General features: G+C 49.5%; 12 protein-coding genes across 12 annotated transcripts; 4 read left to right on the top strand and 8 right to left on the bottom strand.

Annotated features, from left to right (window-relative positions):
• Window positions 1-1,218: 1,218 nt before the first annotated feature.
• PC9H_008989 (uncharacterized protein) lies at window positions 1,219-3,466 on the bottom strand (the record flags this gene model as incomplete). Its single annotated transcript, XM_036778496.1, has 6 exons — window positions 1,219-1,309; window positions 1,363-1,805; window positions 1,860-2,264; window positions 2,313-2,519; window positions 2,570-3,246; window positions 3,298-3,466. The coding sequence occupies 6 exons, from the start codon at window positions 3,464-3,466 to the stop codon at window positions 1,219-1,221; spliced, it is 1,992 nt and encodes a 663-aa protein (XP_036629924.1).
• Window positions 3,467-4,281: 815 nt separating this feature from the next.
• Window positions 4,282-4,794, top strand: PC9H_008988 (uncharacterized protein; the record flags this gene model as incomplete). Its single annotated transcript, XM_036778495.1, has 1 exon — window positions 4,282-4,794. One exon carries the CDS (start codon window positions 4,282-4,284, stop codon window positions 4,792-4,794), a length of 513 nt encoding a protein of 170 aa, XP_036629923.1.
• A 2,883-nt stretch (window positions 4,795-7,677) lies between these two features.
• On the bottom strand, window positions 7,678-8,687 carry PC9H_008987 (uncharacterized protein; the record flags this gene model as incomplete). The annotated part of the gene is made up of 4 exons (XM_036778494.1): window positions 7,678-8,056; window positions 8,104-8,171; window positions 8,218-8,301; window positions 8,352-8,687. 4 exons carry the CDS (start codon window positions 8,685-8,687, stop codon window positions 7,678-7,680), a joined length of 867 nt encoding a protein of 288 aa, XP_036629922.1.
• A 269-nt stretch (window positions 8,688-8,956) lies between these two features.
• On the top strand, window positions 8,957-9,297 carry PC9H_008986 (uncharacterized protein; the record flags this gene model as incomplete). The annotated part of the gene is made up of 2 exons (XM_036778493.1): window positions 8,957-8,987; window positions 9,041-9,297. 2 exons carry the CDS (start codon window positions 8,957-8,959, stop codon window positions 9,295-9,297), a joined length of 288 nt encoding a protein of 95 aa, XP_036629921.1.
• Window positions 9,298-9,835: 538 nt separating this feature from the next.
• Window positions 9,836-10,386, bottom strand: PC9H_008985 (uncharacterized protein; the record flags this gene model as incomplete). Its single annotated transcript, XM_036778492.1, has 2 exons — window positions 9,836-10,066; window positions 10,108-10,386. The coding sequence occupies 2 exons, from the start codon at window positions 10,384-10,386 to the stop codon at window positions 9,836-9,838; spliced, it is 510 nt and encodes a 169-aa protein (XP_036629920.1).
• An 824-nt stretch (window positions 10,387-11,210) lies between these two features.
• Window positions 11,211-11,725, bottom strand: PC9H_008984 (uncharacterized protein; the record flags this gene model as incomplete). Its single annotated transcript, XM_036778491.1, has 2 exons — window positions 11,211-11,660; window positions 11,723-11,725. 2 exons carry the CDS (start codon window positions 11,723-11,725, stop codon window positions 11,211-11,213), a joined length of 453 nt encoding a protein of 150 aa, XP_036629919.1.
• A 508-nt stretch (window positions 11,726-12,233) lies between these two features.
• Window positions 12,234-12,960, top strand: PC9H_008983 (uncharacterized protein; the record flags this gene model as incomplete). The annotated part of the gene is made up of 4 exons (XM_036778490.1): window positions 12,234-12,422; window positions 12,469-12,522; window positions 12,575-12,651; window positions 12,708-12,960. 4 exons carry the CDS (start codon window positions 12,234-12,236, stop codon window positions 12,958-12,960), a joined length of 573 nt encoding a protein of 190 aa, XP_036629918.1.
• A 605-nt stretch (window positions 12,961-13,565) lies between these two features.
• PC9H_008982 (uncharacterized protein) lies at window positions 13,566-16,369 on the bottom strand (the record flags this gene model as incomplete). Its single annotated transcript, XM_036778489.1, has 8 exons — window positions 13,566-13,657; window positions 13,747-13,807; window positions 13,869-14,236; window positions 14,288-14,514; window positions 14,567-14,859; window positions 14,910-16,007; window positions 16,067-16,251; window positions 16,318-16,369. 8 exons carry the CDS (start codon window positions 16,367-16,369, stop codon window positions 13,566-13,568), a joined length of 2,376 nt encoding a protein of 791 aa, XP_036629917.1.
• Window positions 16,370-17,697: 1,328 nt separating this feature from the next.
• Window positions 17,698-18,954, bottom strand: PC9H_008981 (uncharacterized protein; the record flags this gene model as incomplete). Its single annotated transcript, XM_036778488.1, has 4 exons — window positions 17,698-17,889; window positions 17,944-18,259; window positions 18,313-18,767; window positions 18,820-18,954. The coding sequence occupies 4 exons, from the start codon at window positions 18,952-18,954 to the stop codon at window positions 17,698-17,700; spliced, it is 1,098 nt and encodes a 365-aa protein (XP_036629916.1).
• A 1,032-nt stretch (window positions 18,955-19,986) lies between these two features.
• On the top strand, window positions 19,987-21,120 carry PC9H_008980 (uncharacterized protein; the record flags this gene model as incomplete). Its single annotated transcript, XM_036778487.1, has 2 exons — window positions 19,987-20,510; window positions 20,565-21,120. The coding sequence occupies 2 exons, from the start codon at window positions 19,987-19,989 to the stop codon at window positions 21,118-21,120; spliced, it is 1,080 nt and encodes a 359-aa protein (XP_036629915.1).
• A 143-nt stretch (window positions 21,121-21,263) lies between these two features.
• On the bottom strand, window positions 21,264-23,291 carry PC9H_008979 (uncharacterized protein; the record flags this gene model as incomplete). The annotated part of the gene is made up of 8 exons (XM_036778486.1): window positions 21,264-21,325; window positions 21,382-21,523; window positions 21,575-22,131; window positions 22,184-22,444; window positions 22,493-22,783; window positions 22,836-22,935; window positions 22,986-23,205; window positions 23,260-23,291. The coding sequence occupies 8 exons, from the start codon at window positions 23,289-23,291 to the stop codon at window positions 21,264-21,266; spliced, it is 1,665 nt and encodes a 554-aa protein (XP_036629914.1).
• A 1,650-nt stretch (window positions 23,292-24,941) lies between these two features.
• PC9H_008978 (uncharacterized protein) lies at window positions 24,942-25,511 on the bottom strand (the record flags this gene model as incomplete). Its single annotated transcript, XM_036778485.1, has 2 exons — window positions 24,942-25,213; window positions 25,265-25,511. The coding sequence occupies 2 exons, from the start codon at window positions 25,509-25,511 to the stop codon at window positions 24,942-24,944; spliced, it is 519 nt and encodes a 172-aa protein (XP_036629913.1).
• Window positions 25,512-25,783: the final 272 nt, after the last annotated feature.

The following is a 25,783-nucleotide window of genomic DNA, read 5'->3' as shown; positions in this document are numbered from 1 at the left end:
CATTGTAGGTAGTATACGCACTGCGAGCATCGTACACTTTGCGAACATCAAAACAAGCGAGTCTACGCAGAGAGATATATGTTATGTAAGTAAGTAGCTATATCGTGAATAACTACTGAAGGCGGAAAACCGACAGCGAAAGTTGTAAGGATGCAGATTGGGGGAAAGAAGGTGAACCACGCAGCGTGGTGACTTTTGTGCTACATTTTCGCAAGTTGCCGGTCGATCCATAGCGCCCTTGGCTCACTCGTTACAACCGCTTTTGGTTGTACATCGTCAGTCATTTCCCACGCCCCTCGTTACAACCGCCTTTGGTTACAACTTGCGCCGTGTTTCGCGGCACCGGCATATCCCGAAAATCAGAGTATGAATAAGCGCGTTCGGCATTTTGGGGCCCTTCTCCTCCTCCTATGTCCGTACCGTATATTTATCCACGCACAGTACAACTTTGACGTATTCACGAAGTCAGCATCCGTGCCCATCATTGCCTATATCATCTGGTTCTAATGTGTGCCCTAGCGGTCAGGGGAGACCATATTATTGCGGTGGTTCGAGATAATCATAGTAGACGTCCGTGCATTACTGAAAGCATTGGACTGCAACTTGTGCCTTCAGTGACGATGAAAGAAGAAATGGTCTAAGCAGAAGGGATGTCGCACATCAGATGTTTTACGAACAATTGTGCCAAGGAATGAAAGTATAAGTGAATACCATGAAAACTCGAGTGGAACAAAACAAAAGGAAAGCAAATCGATAGCAATGCGATGGTATATGAACGAATGGTACAGCAAAGCGAATTGATGTGCGAAAGCAGGTAGGGATAACAAATAAAAAAGGCCATATAAGTGGTTGACGAATCAGGGGTACTATGGATGGACAACCGTCGTCACAATGTCCACATATGAACCACTCGTAGAATACTTCACCTGCTCAGCATGTCCCAAGTAGATAGGAATCAAAGATTGCAATCATAGATGAACTCATGTTGAGCTGTGATCAGTTCAATGATCATAGCCCAGATGCTCTCAGTCTTTATTATCAGCTAGATTCGCGGCTGGTCAGTTCACAAACCAAGCGAACCAACATAATCGTACTCTGCAATTTATCACTATTGAGCTATCGCGTATATATATCAGCCCTTGTGTCCATCACGCCGAACTGCAATTGCTATCCAAGCATATCTACATAAAATTGCGGTAAGGATACCAGATGCCAGCACTAGCTTGAGCGGTAGTTTCGGAGCGACGGATGATCACGAGGCAACGGCTTCCTGTTTCCACTATGAACACCGCTAAACCTAGCGGCTACGCTGTAGTAGTAACATTAGTAACGAGTACGGGCGCAATCAAGTAGTTCGCTTACAGTTGCAGTTGGGGAGGAAAGCTGAGATCTATTGCCTTCTGAGGAGCAAGACGAGCCATCCCGTATTCGTCAAGCCCGTTTAGATAAGCAGGATCATATAAATTTATCGGGAGCCGCGGCACGGGGTTGGCATCGTAAAGGATACCGTTCGGGAGGAGTCGTTGAGCTGGAAATGCCCCGGGGATTGGTTTATCGTTGTCGGCGAAACGAGTGGACAGGTATAACCCATCAAGGACACGAAACCACTCGAGGACCTTGGTATCGGGGGAACGCCAAGGTAATTTCTTCCTCACAAACACCCCATGGTCCGATTCATCCCCACTCATAGCATCTAGTGGCATTTCGCTTAACAATTTCTCAAACTGACTTAGCTTCTCGTATTGGTCAGTCTTCGCGGCGATACGTTGGTAGGCCCTAATCCCTTTGATGCGGCGCTCTCGTAGCTGTTGTTAATGAGTTAGGAAAAATAAACGATGCAATTGCAGAATAAAACCCACCGACCGTCGTCGATTAGATCTGCGAAGATTGCGTAACGACCGGGCTTCATTCACCTCTGCCTCCTTATCATTGGTCCTTTGCCACTCTTGTCTGCGATAGCGATCTCTTAGTTGTCTTAAATGCTTCCTGAAAGCTTCGCGGACCATTCTTTTGTTTTTGCATTGGTACTCCTCATCCTGGACAAATTCATCCGCGATCATGTCAGCAGCTGCAAGGTTCCAGACGGATGACTCCCAGTTTGTGGATTTCAAGTCGAGTCGAAGTGACGCAAGATCTGGGCCGGGGGCGAGACGAGGATCGCGACGGAACTTTTCGATCTCGTCTGCTGTCGGAGTAGTAAGGGGCCTTGGATCAACTTTCGTTAATTGCAGCAGTGTCATATCGCAATAATCTCTCAGTTCGGCCTTCCAGGAAGTCAGAAAACTCTCGAGGAAGAAGAGCGACCTGCTTACATGTAGCCGGACTTGAAACGAATCGCGTTTGACAGGATCAAAGCAACGATCTTCATCGTCACTAGCTTCCTGTGGTCTCTTTGTTCTCCTTGTCGGTTTGGGTCGCCGAGGACTTGCATCCGGTGTGGGCAAAGAGGGTTCAGGGCTGCGAAGAGGCCTCGTAACCTGCATAACTCCCAACAAGTCTTGAAACGTCGCTGCTGTATTCTACAATTTGATTGAGCGATGCAAGTAACAGGCAGCGTTCGATCACTCACTGGTGTTTGCTTCAGTCGCTTGCAGACAAATTCCTGAAATTTGAAAATGAAAGGGGGATGAGCCTTGGCTGAGGAAGGAAGGTTGGGTGAGGCTCTTACGAAATCGCTGCGCTGATCGCGTACTTTCCTACGATGAGCTGAATCTTTGTACTCCCATATGCAACTACCTTCGCAAAACTCCTCTTCGTCGTCTGCTAACATAGACTCATCTTCTTGATGAGACCTTTCCCCATTGCGCGCCGCGGATCTACTTTGTTGCTCTTGAGATCGAGTAGCTCTGTTGATTCCGCCCCACTTCGACGCATCCTCGGCACATTGCTGCCTGTTGATTCCGCTCCACTTCGACGCATCCTCGGCACATTGCTGCCCGTTGATCCCATCCCACGCTGACGCATTCTCGAGACTGTTCCCTTGCTGTCCTTGGTTTCCCCTGTTGATCCCGCCCCAACCCGATGCATCTTCGGTACCTTGGTTGTTCGCTGGTGCACCCCCTCCAGGCGGGATGCTATGTTCATATCGCGGATCACCCATATCTTCCATTTGGACATCATCATCGTCGAAATATCTCGAGTGTGAGTTTATTTGTTGTTTCCAAATGACGAAGTCGCCTGGTAACACAGGCGGGTAATTCCTCTCAGAGACCCTGCCCAGTAAATCTTCGTTGAAACACAGTTTATCTTGTACAACAGTGTCAGTCCCTGATTTCGTTGTTCGCGAGGACAGCTTACAGTAAGGAGGCAATTTAGAGCGTCGGCGGCGTCGGACTTGGAGTGGCGGGTCGCGTCTCTGCCTCTTGCTTGCTACGTAACCAACCCCCGTCGGAGGGGTATGGTCGCCGTATCGCTTGTTGTGTACATGAGCACGACCGTTGGCCAGATCTTCTTCAGTTCGGTGCATATTGAAATCGACGGGACTTATCGTGTCCATCACGATAGTAGTAAGAATTACTGCAGCAGTCTGGTGGAAGACTCCTTATAATTGCCGTATGCATTGACCTCTTCATGCTATGATCAATCAGGTCCTTTGTGGCGAGACCATTACGACCTCATGGTACTCAGTGGCCACTTCCTCCCTGAGATAACAACACGAGTAAACATACTTTATCATAAGAGTGTTGACGGAGTTGCCGCTCGATGTTCATTATCTTTGATGCCGTTCCCCACATACCTCCTTCGAAACCCTCCAATCCAGCACGGGCTCGAGGCACATGCCATGATTCCGCTGCCTCGACTCCAACGAAATGTATGTAGCCTTATTTATTGTACGGACAAGCCACGGTGTTGAGAAGTTTCACAAAGCGTCCGTATTTCCGAAGAACCTTCTACCGTTTGGGGCGAAATTTCTTGTTCGTGCTGGCCCTTGTTGCAGTGATACCTCTCCTTCCATCCGCCACCCGTGTGACCTTTGGTTCCGTTATCATTTGCCATTACGCTAGAAATTTCTGCGCAAATAATGATGCCCGCGGCCTTCTCAAGTTGGCGTGCAATCCAAATACCTGCAATCTGCTCGCACCTACGATTATCGGAAACCTCGTCGCGGTTCATTCCATCTCGAGTACGGACCCCCTCGTACCCCCGCCCCACGTATCATTGCATGGTCCAACATCCCCTACACCCATCCGTAACTTTGCACTCCATGCGGCCGGCGCGTCAGTAATCCCATCATTGACTTCCACGACACATGGCCTAATCAAGCATGATGCAATACATCGAATGTTTACATCATTGTCAGGCTTTGACTTTTGGCAGCCGAACATAGCCCTACCGTACGTGGCTTTGGAAGACAATATCGGTGTTGGTGAATGCTGGGAATTCACTGGTGCCCATGGCTATCTCGCCGTACATTTGCCAGAGCCAATTGTGATTTCCCAGTTTAGTCTGGACCATGTGGCACCAGACATCATTTCCGAAATGTCAGCACAACGAGCACCAAGAGACGTCATCCTCTGGGGCCTTCTTGACGAGGCTCACACATTAGCGCTTCATAATGTCACTGGCTTCAGGTCGCCATTCTATTTCAGCAATACGGGTCTTCTACCTACGGCATTCAACCCTACGGACAAATTTGTGGAGATTTCTTCCATGAAATACAACCTGGGTGCCTTGGACTTCCGCCAATACGAGACTACTTTCTTGAATGTCTCTGTACAAACAATTGTCTTGGAAATTCTTTCGAACTTTGGTGCCCCTACTACATGTTTATACTTTCTAGGCATTTACAGTTGATATAAATAACAGGACAGTCTCTTTGATTAAGAAGATATAGGCGTAGCATGAATTTGGAGGGAGTAAAATTAGTATAAGTATACCAATGTTCAATAACTAGAGTCCGATCATGTAGGTCAGTGCTGTAGGCGCAAAGTCGCATTCACCGTGTGAATGCAAGGACTGGGAATGTGTGGTGTACCCACCAAAAGACGAAGCAGGAAGGAAAGACGGAAACCGAACACACGTGGCGAACAGTGTAGGGATCGGACCGTGTCCAATCATTGATACACGGTATTTTGTACGTATATCATCGTTTCGTTTACTTCCTCGTTCGGTCCGAGCACTCGAACACGAGCTGCTGCGGCACATTGTTTCGTAGGTATTACTTTAGTTACTAGCAGAACCAGTGTGTTTATTTACATAGACTACTGGTATATATAGACATACCTATCAACAACAACAAGAATCATTCCTCCCTCATTTGCGTTGCGAAGTCGGGTCCAAGCAGTCGCACGCGGCGCTGCTTGGTTGCGGTTCCGTCCTCCGTTCCGCGCGTTACAACCGCTTTTGGTTGCAACTTGTCGCGGCGCCGGCACTTTCCGAATATCAGAGTATGAATAAGCGAGTTCGACGAGTTTATACCAATGTCTGCATGCGTAGCGATACTTCACATCACATGTTGTCCTTAGCTTGATTCTCCCTGAGGCACAGCTCGGACTGTCTGGAGTGGGTGAGAGCGAACTCTGAAGGCGTGTTCATTTAGAGAAGCCATCGGATTTTACATCGGTGTGCACAAGAGAAAATGAGGATGAACTTAGGAAAAATACTAGATGTACATCCTGACAGTAATTGATGGCACGCATCGCGAGTTCTGGCAACAACTCAGTGTGTCCCATCACTGATAGTCGAGCGTGATCCCGGCCACTTAATTGATCGATTGCTCCGCCACGATAGCGATGCACTCACTGAGTTAGTCCTGATTTCCATTGCTTTGTTCCGTCGTGTATATAATACTCAGGCCGGGCTCTAACTCGAAAAACTTCAAATGGCGTCCCTACTCCCACCTGAACTACTTACGATGATTTTCAGAAAGGTGGACACCAAGACGCTGCACGCGCTACTCTTCTCGTCTGCGACGTTCAACACAATCGCTGAGCCCATTCTTTACGAAGATGTCGTACTTCGACCGTCAAACGAACGCCTTCCGTGTCCCATCGCCTCATTTTTGGGTAGCCTCGTCACGGGTGGTCTGTACCGGCGAAAACATATCAAACATCTCTCGATCTTCGCGGACGACCATTGGGGATATCATGGACATCTCGCCATCGTCCTTCGGGTCCTCCCCAACCTCTTATCGTTCCGCTTGGAAGACGAGAAGGACGTGTTCAGTTTCGTTGTCGACACTGATCGTGAATCGGGAAGGCTTCCTGGACGCGCGCTCACCTCCCTGCGAGTAGGATGGGCAAGTATTTGCCCCCCTGTAGATTTCGCCTGGTTGAGGCCATTGGTGAATACTATTCGCACGCTTTCGTCGCCCTACACGGAATGTGCCATAACGAAATATGCACCAATACTGTCCAACATAACCTGCTGGGAACTACGTGGGGATTCGCGATCCCTTGATGAAATAGGGCGGCAACCGCTTCTTGCCGCTGTCCAGTCTACTCGGGTTAGATGTATTCGATTCATACGCCAAAGCTGGGCATGCTCAGTAGACCTTCCGACTCGATTATTTAACGCGCTGCCCACGCTGCAGTGCATCGAACTTTATGCGAGGGACGAAATCTCAGACACTTGCTGGCGTTTCTATCGAGATGGGGGCCCCGCTGTCAGGGTATGGTGGCTTTGTGGTCCCGGAGAAGAGTGGAAAACAGACTGGCAGAGCAATGTAAAGACAAACTGACTAGCTGAGAGAACTAATTAATTATAACGAGGAGTAATTTCTTGTAGAAAAAAGTAGAAAACCCAAATCTACTCGTACTATATCTCACGCACAACAGCGCATCAATATATATAACCGTGCCATTCAACTTTACTACCCGATGGACACAATGAGTCCACTGGATGATATGCGCACGGTCCAGATGGCATTATACACACCATCCTACATTCCGTGTGCAGGTCATAAGTGCATAGTGCGGCTACCCCATAAGACCCGATCCATGTTTCTTGATTGCGAGAATCTATATCCTGTCGACATATGTTTGAGACCTCACCCTCCGCGATATATCCGAACGCACCAGCTCACCACGAAGAGGTCATCGAACCGCAGGGTCCCCCTTCTCTGTTGCAGCCAACCTTGACCTAAACCCGCGTTCTCAAGTGGTAAGCATTAATACACATTTTGAAAGAGACAGGAAATATCATATATACCACCAATGAATGAATGGAAGAGGAATATAAACATATATATCTCGTTTACATTTGGTCCCGATGTCGTGTCGAGAAGCCTGCAAAAACAAGACATGGACTTAATATGTAGAGCACGCTAGGTAGGTTCGGCCAATATCTCCGTAAGGTACTATTCACCTCGTTCCGCAGGTCGTCGAAGAAGGCTACGAATTCTTCAGATCCACCCCACAACCTGCATTGGTCCATTGCCGAGTTCATGTCTCTTTTGGTTCGTCGAATTAGAATTATGGAAGGTAGACCGCCGAACGCGCCTTGCTTTCAAAGTTTCAACCCTCAAGGCCTCGTGTACATGTTTCATTAGTACCCCAGTTCGTGGAATGGAAGCAGCGCCGTCTTTTCTATTCTACACAGGTTTTTGTGCAGACAAACACGTTTCTGTTGATCTCGGAAGTTCTAGAAACAATCGTTCCGTGCAGCGAAAACAACCCCAGTTCCTTATGTCATGGTCATGACTCATACGAACGTATCACAAAGTCACATCCAATTTATCTAGCACAAATCTCCATCTACGAAGAGGCCCGCAAACTCGACCGCATTCGCGGCCCTACCTAGCGCAGAATTCTCTAAATCAGGATAGACGTTGACCGCGAAGGACTCCATGATCTCCTTCATCATGTGTACCTCATAAGGAGTCTTCGTTACGTCCCCTTGGCACGTCGGGCATCTATAGGCAAACCATTCCTTTGCCTCTGCAAATGACATGTCCTCCTGGAGTGTTCTTTGAAGCAGTCTCCTCTCTTCGGCGTTTCTTGGGAAGGCATTGTCCTCAAATATACGGCCATATCCGTAGTCATCCAGTTTGTACCGGATCTGTGATCGAAACCATGACGCAAGGCAGCCTGTGCAAAAGGTATGACCACAAGACGTGCTACGAGCGGTCAGATGAAGTACATTGGCTGAAATGAGAACACCAACGTGGAAGCCGCTACCATGTAATCATGACAAATGCCACACCTGAGCGCTTGGGCAAGAGTGGCAGTAATCTAGGAACATCAGGGCACACACCAGGAAAGCGACGTGACGACTTACCACTGTCATCCGTTGAGACAACTCCTGATTCGCTGCATCAAGTTCTGCACATCGTCGCTTCTCTTTACTCAAAGCCCACCGGGTCTTCGTACGCCTGGTCAGCTCGCAGGAAAGCATCAACATCTCTATCTCACCTGTTGTAGATTCGCTCTGTTGGCTTTCTTGACCCCTTTGACACTGGATGCGAGTGACGCAGTGGCATCTAGAGAAGGTCCTTTGAGCGCATCCCTTGAAGAGGCTTCGTGCGGCGGAGGCAGGTCTATCGATACCGTGGTCGATTCCTGGGGGATTTGTGACGAAGAGGGCGATATTTTCGCAAGTCGTGAGGATTTGCGAGCATCCAAGGCAGGCGCGTAAGGGTGGGGAGGTCGCATATGTATGTACGATGCACTATCAATTTCGCAGGTTTTTAGTGAACGTTCAGCCGCATATCGCTGGTTATTCTGTATAGCCGGCGCGGAGTGGCACATTCGGATGCTGGTCCTGAAGAAAGCAAGCTCGATGTTGCTTTGTTCAATAGTCTAGGGTGCTAACATGAAGCCAGTAGGCCCTGAATAGCCTCAAGGCAATAATAAAGGCTTCGGTTTTGATTTTACGATTTACTAGATATAACTTACATCTCATCTATCACTCACAAGCACTCCAGTCACAGGCATGTCTAGCAACCGTCTGGCCGCCCCTGAAGCAGCCCCCGCGGCTGTAGCCGAGAACCAAAGCCAAGGGAGTGACCAGGACCAAGATGATAAAGACAAATATGGCAGGCACTAATGGTATGGAAGTTCTTTCCCCCGAGTTTGCGTTCATCTTTAAACCTTGCACGCAGCCCTTTTCCTGTTGTTTATATTTTACGACGAAGGCTCTTCTGATACCGCGATGGGTACGGAAAGTGATAACGACGACGACGACGATGACGAGGAGGAGGAGGATGGGGTCATCTTCTTCGCTTGTGTACTATTCGTCGTGTCTTGGGTCTTCATCCGCCTGGCCAGATTCATGACGGCACCAGACGCCGAATTGTTACCAAAACTCACCCTCCGCACCAGCCGTCAGGTAAACACTACTGTTGGAATGTACATCTAGCCGTAGTCACTGCTTGTCTACCGGTGTCCTTTCCTCACAATTTTACTCTCCTTATCTCTCCTTATCTCTCCTTTGCATCATAATGCGATTAATATGATACCATCTAGTCTCCTGAATGCACTTTGGCTTTGTTCCTCCATGTCAGAGTTCTTAGGGCATATAGATCTCGAAGCCAAAGATGGGTACCTCGTCGTGACGAGTCGTATTCGCGACGTCGAAGCTTCGGTATACGTCAAGGTTGATTCATCATCCAGACAGCCAATGGCCGGCCCACAGAACCGTTGACTGGCATAAGTGCAACTCCATCTTACCTCCGCTTGAGGCCCTCCTATTGGCTGTGCGTGCATCGATTCACCTCGCGTGAGCGCCTGTCGGATCTTCTTCAAAGAAGCACTCAAGAAGCACCGAACGTAGAACCAATCAGAGACAAGCTCTCGGGACTGTTGTCTGTGCGACGAGTTGTTCCGAACTTTCCAATCGTTGCTCGAAGCTAATTTGGGAGGTCCTGCCAGCACTGAGGTCTTCACGCAGGAGGCGTTCAACATGGTGTGCTTGCCTCCCGTAAACCAATGGCATCAGTATTGCCCACATCCACGCTTGCATGCACATCCTTGAGCTGGCGTTCGGTGTCCTCCAGAACGGCCTTCAATTCCTGGAAACGTTGCTCCTGTCCTTCTCGCGTGCAGCTTCCGTATTGCACCTCATCGCTCTCCGACCTAGCACAGATCCAGGCTTCAAGGTCCTCTCCCTCGCTCGTGCCTCCTCGAGCCTGAATAAGGTGTTAGCCTGCTCCTCCAGTAAGCTTGCTACCTTGTCCGAATTGCGAGTTTCGAGAGCCTTGACGTCTTCGAATTCTGCCCTGATGCGAAAATGAGGAACTGGGCCGCTCAGAGTCCTCATAGGCATCGTAGGCAGCGTAGGCAGCGTAGGCAGCGTAGGCAGCGTAGGCATCGTAGGCATCGTAGGCAGTGTAGGCAGCGTAGGCAGCGTAGGCATCGTAGGCAGCGTAGGCATCGTAGGCATCGTAGGCATCGTAGGCAGCGTAGGCAGCGTAGGCAGCGTAGGCAGCGTAGGCAGCGTAGGCAGCATAGTTACTCTAAGCACCGTAGATGGCCCACGCAGTCAGGTGGTCTACGCATTCTGAGCACCAGCCCACACATCCAGGTGTTCTACGCACTTTAAGCATTGTAGGTAGTCTAAGTATTCTGAGAATCGTACGTAGGAGTGATCTAGAGTTCTTGTGATATTCCTAAGATACTGTATGTTGCGGACATCAAACAAGTTTGGCTACGTTGAGAGGTATATGTTATGTGAAAAGTAACTATCATAACCAACTGCTGAAGGCGGGATACCACATATGACGGCGAAAGTCGAAAGAATGCAGGTGGGAGAGAAAGGAAAAAGTAAATGAAGCGCAGTGTGTACCTTTATGCCAAATTTTCGCAAGTTGCCGATCCATCCGTAGCGCTGGCCAACACGTTACAACCGCTTTTGGTTGCACATCATGCTGGCCAATCACCCGCGCCGACCATTACAACCGTTTTTGGTTGCAACTTTCGTGGCACAGGCACATTCCGTATATCAGTGTTCGTTCGTTAGCGAGTTCAACGTTCGCGAGCCTTTCTCCTCCTCCCATGTCCGACCGTCGTTAACGTGTCTACCCACGTACGGCTCGGAGAGTCGGTATCATAGGCAATATAAGCGGGTTAGGCATCATAGGCGGCATAGGCATCGTAGCCGGCAGGGGCATTTGAAGCACGACTCAGAGCGTGTTTCATACAAGTGGACAGCAACGAACACAATGATCATGATATCTATGATAATTGCGAGCTATGCTACCAGATCAGTGTAAAACAGGCACACGAACCAATCGCACCCATGGGGCGGGAACACAAGTACTCCAGCTTGCACACTCACTCGTCGTCGTCGTCGTCGTCGCTCAGATTATTCCACTCTTCATCGTCGTCAACGACCGTCCATACCTCAGAGCCCGACAAATCCGAGACGTCCCCATCCGTTCCATTTTCTTCGCTGAACTCCCCATCTGATGACTCCCAATCCGACTCCTCCTCATCCAACGACTGCCCATCCGATGACGCCTCATCCAACGACTCCCCATCCGATGGCCCCTCATATTCTACATCGACGTTTCCCGCTGCGAAGCGGATCTGAAGTTCTCCGCGTGAACTATTCGGTCGCGAAACCTGCGTTTGCCCATCCGTAACCGATCCTTGGTGTCCAGATAGAGGCAAGGTTCCTCCTGAGCGGTAGGTGTTACGTTCTCCGTATGTGCTGGCTGGCCCGACGGGAAAGGCTCCTGGATGCCCAGATGTCGAGCCATAAGAGACAGGAATGGAAGGTCCCTGCTCAATATAACGCTCCCGAGTCAGCGGTTGATGCAGAGGAAGTTGGCGCGCAATAGAACCATCCCGATTCAGGTGACGCAGGCGACGTTGAGTTACGGCCCCTCGAATTGAAGCGACGTTTATACGCGGGTTGACAGGGGGGAGTAAGATCGTGTGCGTTCGGGTGTAGAGTACCTCGTTCGTTTGGAAGACAAGGCGCTGAGACTGGACATAGGGCTTTTAGGCGGACTGATAGACCGCGCCCGCTTGGACATGGTTAATTATTGCACCCAGTCGCCACTTCGATGTTCCTTATATAGCTTATCATCTCCAGTGGCACTCTTAAAGGTCCGATTGTCGACCTACTGCATTGTGCCTCCCGGATCACTGCGAGTAGAAAGTAAGATGCGCTAGTACGAAGGGCAATCACCTTGCTTTTACGTAGCCTTGAAACACAAGGTCAGTACGGGAGGTCAATAAGGCCCAAGCGAATAATAGACTGAAGCTTTATCATTCACGCCCCCGCGAGGAGTTCTGTACCTCCCGATGGAACCCCCAATCATTGCTTCTTCAGCATCACCCATTTCTGTCATGCGTTTCAACACAACCCGAAGACCACTGAGCCTGATGCCACTCCCAGACACTCTCCTCGACACTCTGGAGGCCAGTGAGCCAGGCCTCAGCATTGACCAAGCTCGTGACGTTGAAGAGGAGTACGTCCTTGTCGCGTCTACGGATACCACTACCAAGTTAGAACAACAAGTATACGAGTTGACTGAAGTACGCTGTAGACCTATAGCATGATTCCTTTGCTAATGGATGACAGGAAAACACGCGTATGGCGGAGCGAATCAGATCCCTTGAAGGTTTAGTGATGCAGGTGTGTCGACTTGGAACTTTCTCAGATGAACTGAGACCATTCATTCTTTGAGGCCAAACTCAAAGTTAGAGAAGCATTCCAAGCACTCGACTGCAGTATATGCCTGACCACAATCAAATGGCCCGTCAGGTGAGTTATCCCCTTGTTATTGTAATTATAGGGAAACTAAATTGTCGATCTGATAGCACTTGCGAGTGTCAGCACTACTTTTGCGATTCTTGCTTGAAGCAGTGGCTACAGTGGCAGAAGGAGAAAAAGATTCCAGAGACATGCCCGTTGTGTCGCAACTGGTTGTTCGAGGATCCGCAGAAGATGGCCGTACGACCACTGCGAGATATGGTCGAGATTCTCCAGGGCATACGGCTACTTGCACCGGAAGGATCAGGTATCGACCTGGCAACTGTCCTCACCGCTCATGAAGGCCATCAGCTCCCTTGAAGCCGATATTCAATATATCTTGCTACATTTCCGAGTCGCTACCGTCCCACTCCGCTTTGTCATTTAGCCTTTAACGTATGTACAATGGGTACGGACAGGGAGACAATGCTATGTTGTTGATGGTCACTATATATGAGTGTCGCCGGTAACCATCCATTGAAGGCGGTATTGTTTGCGCCAGAAATGGATGTACCCAGAATGCATCCGCTTTTGGTTGAAACTGACTCGTGCCAAGCGGTGATTGAGTTTGCGCCAGAAATGGATGTACTCAATATGCATCCACTTTTGGTTGCAATTTGGGGCAGTCGACAGGGAGTCCAGAATTAAGACAGAACTCATGCGCGAGGCTATACACCTTGGTTTGATCATCCCAGGCAGAGCTTGGACTGCTGAGAGTGAGGGAGCCAGCGCCGAAGGCGCGCGTTCAGGGGACTATTATTGGCGACCAGAGATCACTTCGGCGTGTACAGGAGAAAAGGAATAAACATGTATGGAAAAAAACATTTGGGGAAAGTAGACGAGCAGTGACTACGGCTAGATGTACATTCCAATAGTATGGATGGCGCGCATCGCGAGTTCTGGCAACAATTCAGCGTCTGGCCCCATCATGTGACAGTTACCAAGAACAACAGGCAAAATTGGAGTTTGTCCCTGCCGTCCTTGTCCTCGTCCGTGCCGTCATCGTCTGCATCATCAACTTGATTGTTGTGATGATGCTCATTTCCAAGGTACAAGAAACAAGATATATTCAACTGATGCTAGATAGATGGGAAAGCCCAAACCCACTCGCATAACTGCCTATCAATAACCTATCAATATATATAACCTTGCCATTCAGCTTTGCCACCTGATGGACACAATGAGTCCACTGGAAAATATGCATACAGTCCAGATGGCGCTATACACACCATCCTACACTCTGGATGCAGGTCATAAGCGCATGGGGCGACTACCCCGTAAGACCCGATCCATGTTTCGTGATCGCGAGAATGTTCATCTTGCACCTCGCCGCCGATGATCACAACCCTCGTTCCGATCGGAAAGTCTGAATATTTCGGCGAAAGGTACTTCACAGGGATTCTAGTCGTTGGCTCTCTGGCCGATGAATCAATCTTGACGAGTACCGAAGCTTCGACGTTGTAGATGCGACTCGTCACGACGAGGTACCCGTCTTTGCCTTCGAGCTTTCCTTGCCTAAACACTATTTTGTCGCGAGTCCCACTGATGTGGACTTCAAGCTTCTTGTGCCTCAGTCTTTCATGCAGGATCCAAGCACCTACAAAGATGAGTGAAGGCATGTACTTCTCCAAACAAACAATGTAAATACCACGTTGAAAGGATTGTTCTGGAAGGTTATTCTGTATGGTCTCGTCATAGTGATTGTCCGAGTCTAGGGTGTCAACGGCAAAAGGAACTCGTTCGCGGAGTGCGTGTTCGACGAAGTCACAAGCAAGCTGTTCATCCTCTACGATCGGGGGTGTCGGAGTCCGAGCCTCCGTCGGCTTCGAATCGATCATGTGCAATCGTGCGGCGATCACTATCGGCAAACCAGTGCTGGGTTCATATGTCGGATTAGAGAATTCACTCAACATCTAACCATACGTACGATAATTCACGAAGATGACGTTCCTTGACTTGATAGGTGTAGGAGGAATTGTCGCGAAGCTTGCCCACATTGTATACAAGCCGTCTTTTCCCCCGCTTCGACTCGATGATGGACGAAGAAATGATTCGGCCTGTGGTACCCTTCAAAAATTTGTGGTAGACGATGGCCACCTCCATCCCCGCCAAAGATCGTTGTAACAAAGAACCACCCTTGCTTTCCTCTTCAATGGGCGCAGTTGGCGCAACCGTGCGACATGTTTGGATTGTTTTTAGGTCGTTGTAGTTAACGACGACCTGTATCTTAGCTGTGAGTGATGAGTAATAGCGATATTTCCAAACCTTACCCAGGAATGTAAGAGGGTGATGTCCCCTAAGTGTCTCTCGACCAGATCGTCGACAAACACTCTCGCCGCTTGCCACTGATCTGCTCCTACATAGCCTTGACAACCTTTATATGGGCCACTTTCCACTTCAACGTAATCGCCGACATCTGCGTATTTGATAATCTCCCAGCTTTTGACCCGAACCATTGTTTCGGAAGGTTTGACCACCTTCGCGTGAACATGAAATCTGTCCAGATCTTTGACAACCTTTACCTTCACTCCCGCGAAGGGACCTCTGATAACAAGCACGTCTTTTCCTTTCTTGAGTGTCGGACGCAGTAGATCTTCCTTTGCTATCTCGATTCCGAAGGTATCTGCTGCCAAAGTTGTTGGCCTGGCCATCACACCACAGCTTTCCGCTCGCAAATCGTCAGCCCAACCCACAAGACCTTGGTACCTTCCGGATATGATCCTGACGAGGTCGCCATTAGATACTTGGTTTCGCTTGTGGAAAATAGCCTCCTGTCGAACCGGGTCGTATGGGCATCGCTCAAGCGCCTCGATTTCTTGAAATGTAGGGCAAATGTTTCCGCATTGTAAACAGTCGAAGGGAAGTTTTCCTCTTATGAGCCCAAATGCATACATGCGGCCGTCATGCGCAAGCTGGCCGTTCTCTGTGACCAGTTCGGGAATTCTTGCGCTCGGGAATCCATCATATTCGGGTTCATTGCCGACATATTTATACGGAGCCCGAAGTACCAATAGATGAGCCACTTGAGAACATGGTTCGACTTCGACCACGAATGCCATCAGGTTCTCGTACGTATCGTCGCCGTGAATGCGTACGAGTCCTCCCGCATTGGGCTCAGCTGGATTTTCCTGTTTGAAAAGAAGAACCTTCGTCTCCGTATGCGAAAGAGCCTCTTTGATTGTAGCACCGGATTCGGTGCGGAGGACAGCCGGGCCCGATACGACATTGAAGAAATTGTCGATTTCCGCCATGTCAGGACGTGGTAGAACGTAGACCACCCCTTTGACTTTCCGATGCGAGAAGATTCTTGTCCGAGCCTCCGGGTTCTTCAGTACAACTTCTTGGATAACTTCTACCTCCTTCCAAGGCTGAAGATACATCGATGTCAAGATGAAGTACATGGCCACACATCTTGGACGAACTGTACCTTCACCAACACGCGGCAGACGAAAGCTTTTGCTTGTTTCAAATCTTGAAGTAGTTGATAGGTTGTAGCTTCGTCATATGGCGAAAAAAGGTCATTCGGCCATTCCGCAGGCTCCTGCTCTCTCATGTCCTCGTGTATTTGGGGGTCGTCGTCATAGTTGAAGTTGATTGCTCGATCTCCAGGCCCTAAGAACTCTGATGTAGAGAGAGAGCGTGACATTTAAGGCCTTGCTATAACATGAGCCAACTCACCGACTACATATTCATGGTATTCGGTGTGTTCATCTCGTTGTCCAGGTAGCATATTTTTGGTTTGAGTTGTTCTTCTTTCTTCGAGGTGTTCTCATTCTCGTACGGAAAGTCTTGGGAAAGTCGCTTGCGTTGTGCGTGGCTGTGTTATGTATCATGTGCATACTCCCAGAGTCAACAGGGGTAAATATTCAGATAATCAAGGACCATGCTTTATTGTTGGGTTGTCCGATAATTTACATGCTTCACCTCAAGTTTCGTAAATAAAATTGATGCTGCCACTTGCCTGGCCGCAGGTCAGGCTCATTCGGTGCTGGGAGTGCCAACTGGGGCCCCTAATTCTACAAACCATCACATGACTGCAGATGTTTGGCCCAAAAAGGAGATTTGTGAGGGGGGACCTTGCTAAAGCAAGGTAATACAGCATGATCAGTACGTCGGCCAAAGTGTACTCATGAGTTTGGGCCCAAAATGTATGAATTGACTCAATAGCGAAAGTAAACATTGATATGTAATATGTACAATTTGCCGAGGGGGCCTCCCCAAAGTGTACGAAATTTGCCTCAGGCCTCCCCAGATAATCTCAGTATTGCCCGAAACGTATATGAAGCCATCAGAGCTACGGAGCGCGATATGCGAACAAGTATGAACGGGGGTTTTCTTCCGTGATAGTACCATGTCCTTGTTCAGCTTAGCCTGGGAGTCCTGAACGAAGTAGTCAAAGAGCTTTTGATCATCTTGTGGGAGCTCAAGTATATCGCCTCGTGTAACGATTGGACTCGGCAGGCGGTGTAAGAGAGCCATAGACGACAAAAAGTGAACTGCTGGGTGCGAAACGAACCAATGCGCCAGGGGCGCGTCGCCCAACTCGCACAGGGAGTCGCTCGAGCCCTAGAGTTCAACACGATGACCTCAACCCCAGCTAGGCCTCGATCAGCTAACGATCTAAGCCGCTGGCCTTCGACAGACTCTCTGAGCAGGCCCTTCCTGACGCCCGCCGGGGGCACCGAAGCGACCATCATGCGCAGCTGATTTGCAGACACTGATCGTCAATGTTGAGGCTCCAAGTCGACCCCCCTTTGAGCATAGGACCCACCTCCTGCTACATACAAGAGGATAGCAGAAGCCCGATACGAGCCGCGAAGATGTCGCTCATCTTACATTGATTTACGGGCAGCAGGATTCCCGTATTCCCGTATTCAATAGAATGTTTAGACTGCGTAACATAAAGCTTCCGAATAATGGGCGTAGAGCAAGAAGTCGGTACGCAACAGCAGACTCAGACGTATAAGCTATACCGCATGCGGCGAAATTAGGAGTTGTTTTGCGGGGGATACAGGGGCCGGGTTTGGGAGTGTTACTCAGATTGTGAAAGGATGAGAGCTAGGAGCTTGCGTCGTCAGTAGTGACGGTCGTTAACACTTGTTTTGTATGACTGCGAAGATGGTAACGTTTTTGGGGTAATTCCAGTGGCTCGCGAAGGGGTGGATGACAGCGTGCACTGGTTCGACAAGGCCCAGTATCGAGATCGCCAGGTTCGGCCGCAGGGGTCTCTTTTTTCCTTAAAGGTCGTGGCTACGAGGGGTAATAGTCAGTATGCCAATACATAGACAATGAATATGAAGGAACCTTCGGCCGCGGTCCAGTGCAGCGCATGTAACTAGTGGGGTTGAGGTACACTGAGCGGACGATGTCGTCGAGTTCGTCTTCGTCTTCGTCCTCTATTCGCTGCAGGATTGAACCATAGCCAGCACTAGAAATCAGTAAGTCCCATGCTTCTGTAATGCTGCAATGCTTGTCTTGCGCAATTAGCCGGGTAGCAACATAGGGGATGAGATAGAGAGCTCGGAATGCCTGTAGGCTAAGGGGCGCGAATGCATCAGACATTGGATCAACTAGCTTGAGGACAACAGCTTCAATTATGTGAGCTCCTTTATTGCCGTAGCTATAGGGATACAGTTAGTGTTGAATCGGTCCAGAGGTTAATGCGAGACATACTATCCAGGACGAGCTAATGAAATGATGGAACTCGGCAATTGGGCCATGCCACAACGTGCGATCCCGCTGAGGGTCAACCCCTTCTTGCTGGTATGATTGAGCAGACTTTTCCATATGAAGCAGTCCGTAAGGCGCTCTCGATTCGTTGCTCGCTCTTGGATTGCATCCTGAAATTCGAGAATGCGTATAGGAAGTGCAACGAAGTCGATTTTCGTCGGCAAGCCATGCATATTAAAGTAGCGCAAAGCGGCCTTTTCGGTGTGAACGAGATTGATCGCCTTGCAAAGACTGATCTGGGCGTTCAATCGCTCGTAAGAGGTTGTAACCTCGTCTGAGGGGCTGTCCTCTGACGAGTCATCGTTGAGGTGATACCGGCTCAGAAGGTTCTTGATGCCCGTTGGTAGGGGGAACGGGATCGAGTCGTGACATGTCTCGAGAGGACAAATGAGTCGGCGCTATGTAAATCACGTCAGCGATATCTATGTCTCAGCGAGGATCAAGCAGGACCTCATTGCCAGATGCTACTTGGGCCTCGTATTCTTCTTCGTCAACGTCTTTGGCGTCTTTGTCTTCAGCTTCGTGTGTGTATCCAAAATGTTTGTCCTCTAAGCCCGTGGGGGCTGCGGGACGGTTACTAGACATGCCTGTGACTGGAGGGTGATCCGTATGTGCGAGCGATGTTTACGGGAATACTGACAGATGATGGCATGATCAGCATCCCTCTTATAGTCTGGCGCTTCACAGAAAATGACCGTCTTCAAGCAGTGTACGCATTCTGAGCACCGTAGATGGCCCACGCATTCTAAGCAGACGGCCCACACATTCAAGTGGTCTATGCATTCATGGGGGTCTACGCATTCTGAACATCGTACGCAGCGTACAGAGCTTACGTATCGTAAGCATTCTAAGAATCGCAGATGGCACACGCATTCGGGTGGTCTACGCACGCATTCCAAGCATCGTACACCCTGCGAACATCAAAACAAACGACTGCGCCGGAAGATATATATAAGTAGCCATATCGTGACCAACTACTGAAGGGGGAATACCACAAATGACAGCGAACGTTGAAAGGTGGGAGGGAAAGAAGAAAAGTTAACCACGCAGCATGGTGACTTTTATGCCACATTTTCGCAAGTTGCCGATCCGTAGCGCCCAGGGTGACTTGCGTTATAACTGCTTTTGGTTGTATCGTCGACGCCGCCGTTACAGCCGCTTTTGGCTGCAACTTGCGCCGTGTCACGCGGCACCGGCACATCCCGAGAATCAGAGTATGGATAAGCGCGTTCGGCATTTGCTAAGCTTTTCTCCTCCCCCCATGTTCAACTATATGTTCATCCACGTACACCACAAACCTGACATCTTCATGTAGTAAATACTAGTACCCGTTATCGCCTATATTATCTGGTCCCAATATGTGCCTCAGCGGTCAGGGAAAGTCAGCGAATGAGAATGAAGTACCGTGCCATCGATCGCGTGTTGCAACATTAACTTGTGCCATGATAACTAGCTCAGGATTGACCGCCTCGCAAGCTTTATCTGCGTAGCATCTCACCACCTTTAGTGACTCACCCAACAACAAAAAAGTGTCCTTCGTGGGTGGCCTCAGCCTTGACCGCCAGCTTGGGCCCCGGACCACAGTACCCCATATATAAAGGGATTGGATTCTAGACAATGAAGCCACAAGACATGCAACTCGCCTTCCTCACTACTCCCTCCACCGTCGTCTGGTATCGAATCGCCCCGTTACTATATTTCCTTTACGTCGTCCCTTCTTTTGTGATGGGTCACCGTATCATCGTCAATTGCGTTTTTCTGCTTTCTACCGGCTTCACTTTCCTGGCTCTCCTGTCTGGTGTCACACGCTCGCTGTGTTCTTATGCGGGCCTGAAACCAACCTCCTTCTGTGAAGCCATGCTGAGCTCCAGGGAGTTCATCGCACAATTATCAGGCCTTTCGTCGGAGTTAGGGCAATGTGCAGCTCAATTCCAGGCATACTCCACGTTGGCGCCTCCGCTCCTCACTAATTTATCGAATATCTACGTGGAAACTCGAAACGTGGCATTCCTCGTCCATTCAAGCAATATTTCTTCGAGACATGTTATTGGTCCTTTCCTCACGGAGAACGAAAGGGATATACTTGATCTGTCTCGTTCCCTCTTACAACTGCGTCACCTGGTAGAAGGTGGATCTAATCAGTAAGTTCGGACGATCGTTTAGACATTGACATTAGATCTAATGAGATAATGTAGAATCAGGGATCTTGAAGGCTACGTCATCCGCAGTTCAACGATGGTAGTCAAGTGGCTCGGCCCTGACACCGCTTTCTGCAAAATCGCCAGCCTCGTCATCGCACTCCCGTCATGTTCAAGGAACCCTTCTGCCTCAGTGGTTCTTAGCGATGTGGTGTCAGCATTCAACCGCTTCTCCCGCACCGTAGCCTCTCATTCTGATGCTACCTTGGCGATTCTCAGCCGTTTCGACTCCCGTCTTCTCCACTTGGGCAACCTCGTCAACAAGGAAGCCGGCACACGTCGCCAAACATACGAAGTTACCTTGTCGTCCATATGGTCTACTTTTGGAGGGAATAGGGCGCAATTAGCAAGTATATCGCTAGACCTGGACATTTTACAGCGAGCCCACTCATATGTATTGGCGGTCACCCGCTTCAACTTCGAAACTTTTCAGGCCGTGGAACATGTAAGGCTCCACGCTCAAGATGGGGAAGGACCAATTTCAAGCGCAGAGGAAGTTCATAACACGATAGAAGCTTTGCGGGGCTCCCGAGTTATGCGATTAGAGCTCTGATATGAAGTAGATAAAGAATATATGTACTGGTTGTACGATCGGTGTGTCTATCTTGTCGAAACCTCTCGTCCCCAAGCCAGACAGTGCTTCTTCTTTGTGAAATCATTCAATACATCGGCTGCGGAGACATTGCCGCTGCTTGCTTAAACACGTTGTCCTTGAATCGAAACAATCCCCGAATTGTCCAGCATAAAAAGACGGCACTCTATGGTAAGCCCAATAATCAGTGGCGCTAAACACCATAATGCATCGCCAACATACCAATCGATGTATCTTCACCTGAGGGGTGTTGCGACATCCAACTAGGCACTCGTATCTCACGTTCCTCGTGCAAGCGCATTCCTATAATACCTTCTGCTAGTCCAGGGACATTCGGAAGGTTCTTGCCAAGAGTGTAAGTTCCCTGTTTATACGCCTCATCAGTATCCATATTCAGGAGAAGGAGAGCGCTTACATGACATTTTCCATACCTTTCCCCTGCATGTACCAGGTACCAGACTATTTCTACAATCGATCCCACAGTTACTGTCGATGAACCAATCCCCTTATTGTAAGTGGTAGCTGAAATACTGGTGCCCTCAGGCATGCTTGGGGCAGTATTGTGTAAGGCACCGAAGGCAGGCGCGCCTCCATGGGCATTATCCATAGGCTTGAAGTTGAATGGGATCAGATGCTGCTGTGGTGATCTAAAGTCCATTAATCGACTGGTTGCCAACGGTTCCCGTTGCGAATCGCCGAGAGACGTGTTGTCCCGGTGAGATCTCCGGCCGTTTTCGATGGGGTCAGCTCTCCTCTTGAGAGTCTTCGGCGGATGGAAGCTTCCATGATGGCTGTTGTCGATGTGGGGGGTCACATTAGAGAGAGCGCCCGCCATGGGGTTGCCGCCCATGGGGGGGATACTCCCTTGCAACGCCTGAGGAACAGGAACCACAGTGCGTTGAGGGAATGGTTCCATAGTGCGTTGAGGGAAAGGTTCGAGGTAGCGCTGGAACTGGTCGCCATGCGTGTTATCTGATACTCGAATGAGCCAGGATGAGCGGGGATATATCGACACAAAGCCTACCAATGCCGCGATCCCCTGTAGGCGGATGGATGGCTGCATAATGGTAGGGGTTGACAGTCGGCACAGATTGAGGGAGAGGACCACCCGGCACGGAACCACCGTTTGCGAGGGGGAAAGCACCTTGGGGCACTTGAGGGGTCACGGGGCGTTGAGAGGAAGCGCTTGGAGGCTGGGGGATCAGGCCAGTGTCTTTTGGATCCCCGTTGTTGGCGATAGGTTTCATGGTTGTAGAGGGTTTGGGAAAACCCCGGTAACCGCTCTCTAGCGCTCGAATTCAGCCAGGACGACCAAGAATGAGGTAGAGCTCACCAATACGATCATGGGGAGGACGGGTGGCCACGTATTGGTAGGGGTTGCCATTCGATTTCGACGGAGATTGAGCACCAAATAAGGGACCGCCGTTTGCGGGGGCAACAGCGCCTTGGGGTACTTGCAGGGGGACAGGAGTCGCGGAGCTTTGAGTGGAGGTGCTTGGGGACTGGAAGATCTGGCCTGCGTCTTGTGTATTTATTTTGTTAGCTGCAGGGTTCATAGACTTCGGCTGTTCATGGATGCGACGGGGGACTTCACCGGCATGAATGTGGTTGCGGTATATGGTGTCTATTGCTTCAAGTAGCAAGGAAGGCCATGAATACGACGTATCTGAGCTTACCCACAAGGTTGCCTGAAAGGCACACGCCATTCGCCCCATTCACTGTGAAGACATACGGCCTACAACACTCGAGGGTTAGATTCGTGATCAAATGCTCGACCTGGGATCAATCCATGAATTCAGTACAAAAATGAATACGGCTGCAAGTACCCTTTCGGGCATGAGCGAGCCCAATACAATCACATTTGTCTTGACCGCTGTGGAATCCTTGCTGGCGTCATTCCACTCAGGGAGTTGCCCAGTTTCCAATGTGACGACCGTCCTATCTGAAGACAATGGAACAGACGAGAAATCCAAGGAGATGTTGGTGATACGTATGCCATGTTGAGGATTTACGTTCACTCGCGAGCTACCTTCCAGCTTCAGAGCCCTATATGAGAGCCGTGATTTGTCTATTCCCTAGGTTCTTAGGCTTTCTACTCACCAGACAGCCATGATACGGGGATCCAGCGCCATTGATATGAGAGTTGAGAGTACACGTTGAAAGATGAGCACAAAAAATCATTCTGGCGGCTCAGATAATTATAAGTATGGGAGGCTTGCAACAAAGCAAGACGCAATAAGGCTAGTCAAATCTTCAGGTCACATGTACGCCAAGGAAATGAATTTCCTTTGTTCCTTAGCGTTTATAAGTGCTTTCATCCATGCGATCAAGAAATGGATGTGTATTTGGCTCCTGGAAATGCTTCAGTTCAGTACTCCTGCCAGGTGAGGACGCTCATATGCCGTCAAATGCAGTCTCTATAACGCTGGTGCCACTTGTTTTCCAGGTCGCTCTTCAGCCCTTTCTCTTTTTCCCATATTCAAATCCCTGAATCGGTCCTCTTCGTCACCACATCAGGGGAGGTTGCGATCGATGTCGTGCTCGAACATCACATTACCCTGTCCGGACATCTTTTCAAAGCTAAAGTCATGATAGGGGAGAGGTACCCCAATCAATGTATGTTTTTGCGATGTCGGTTTCTTGTTGGTTTCAACGTTGAGCATAAATTAGATATCTTGATGTTGGGAATCAACGACTACGGAGGTCCCTTGTATGCTATCGAACTGGAAAGAGCCAAGGATCATCTAGCTTTTGATAACGTCAGTGATCGTCATTGACCCTACTATCAGTCCGTAATTTGACAAGTGTTGCATCCTACAGGAGAGTTGTTCTGTCACCATGCGCTGCTCTTTAGCAAGGGTTCAAGCGTCCGTTGGGTCCATTCAGATGTCAACTGTGATGAAGTTCCGCCTCTCCTTCACTGAATCTGCGGCATTCTTCGCATTCCGCTACCTAGTATTCGCCTGCCAGTTGCCTCACAATGAGGCCTGCTCTGTAAAGGAAGTAGAACTCCTCTATGATTTCTTTAGTACCTGTGAGAGAAAGTCTTTTGAATACCCTCACAGTATCAAGGGCATTCTCTCCCTTCCACACATCATCACTCTTGCAGTCATTGTTGTACTCATTTACACCCTCTTCAAGTTTTGATAATATAATTGTACAAAATGTGACATACAGATTAGGGTTGAACCAATGGAAAATCGAGTCCGCTACTAGACCATGAACCATTTTGCTTGCGTCCTAGCCACATCCGTCACAAGCCACATCCGTCACCCTTTATTCCTCTGCTATGCATTGTTGGCAGGGTGGTGGAGTTCACTCTGAGCCATGTTGCTCATCGTTGAAAATCAGGAGTCAGTAGGCTTCGAGGGAATGAGTGTCGTGCGCGTACGACTTTGATTCTCATTCAAACATGATGGGATCACCGTACCATGTGCCGTCGTCGAGTGGTTTAAACAGTACGGTCAGCGGCCTGACAAGGACCTTGGACTATGGATTGTACGGCCAGAAGCTGTGGGCCGGCATTTACAGCCTCTTCGTTCTGTAGTTATGCTACGCCCCGCACCTCTAATTCCTGTTTACGGTACTGCTGCCCTTCCCTCCAATTTCAAACATATACATAGTCTTGATGCATTCGAGGCATTTTACCTAAACAAATATGTAGATCATCATGCATATGAACTTTTGTCTTAGGTATCAAACTTGGATTCCATATGTCATAATGATTGTGAGGATGGGATTACAGATTTTCGCCAACGGCGGTACAAGGACAACTTGCTGCACTAACAGCTGTTGATGTCGCAGATCTCCAAACCAGCCTCTTCCGCGCATTCATCCATCCGTGCCTGCTCAACACTCAAGAGCATCGTCTGCACCATGCTTGCCATCCCAACCCATTCCTCGTTTGGTCGCAATATGTCACATAGCATTTGCACTTGTTGCTGACTTTCACGGAGCAAGCGGGAGACAGCTTCAAGCTGGGCGTTGTGCATCTCCTGTAGGTGCATTACGTCGCATTCATGTTCAAATCGATGCCGCTGGCAGCACGAGCACCCTTGAGTGAAAAGGTCAGGTAAATGTACTAGAACACGACACAACTACGCACCTTCACAACTCCCAGACTCATGGATGCTACCGGCAGGAGAGTTGGGTGGTGTTCTTGGGGCCGCTGTCGAAGAAGGCCCGGGGCTGGGACTCCTGGCAGCGAGGGGCCCAGCCTTCGAGAAGAGTGCTGAGAACGTTCGTGTGAGCCTGTCGGGGACTCGCAGCCCGTGATGTGGCCGATTTTGTGGACGAGAATCGGGGCTCTTGGGGCGAAAGATGCGGTGAGGGAGTGTGGGATGGATTAACATAGTGAAAAAAGCCGACTTGTTGATAGTGATTGGTTGAACTTGAAGTAGTACGCTCACCAGCAGTCACACTTGCATCCTAATGGAGAAGTGCTTGTTATGGGTCCAGCCGTCTACATAGTACCCCTGTTGTCCCAGATCACGTCCAGTTCCCACACTGAAGTGTGATCTTACTGATGAGTACTGAGTTGGAGCCCGCCTGCCGTTGTATCATGCTATCGCAGATGCATAAGGTACGCGAAGAGTAAGTACTAGGGGTAAGCACACAAACACAC

Source organism: Pleurotus ostreatus, assembly GCF_014466165.1.
Source record: "Pleurotus ostreatus strain PC9 chromosome Unknown scaffold_6, whole genome shotgun sequence".
In the NCBI taxonomy this organism is placed as follows: domain Eukaryota; kingdom Fungi; phylum Basidiomycota; class Agaricomycetes; order Agaricales; family Pleurotaceae; genus Pleurotus; species Pleurotus ostreatus.
Note: the sequence above shows the minus strand (reverse complement) of the source record. Positions and strands in the feature narration are given on the sequence as shown.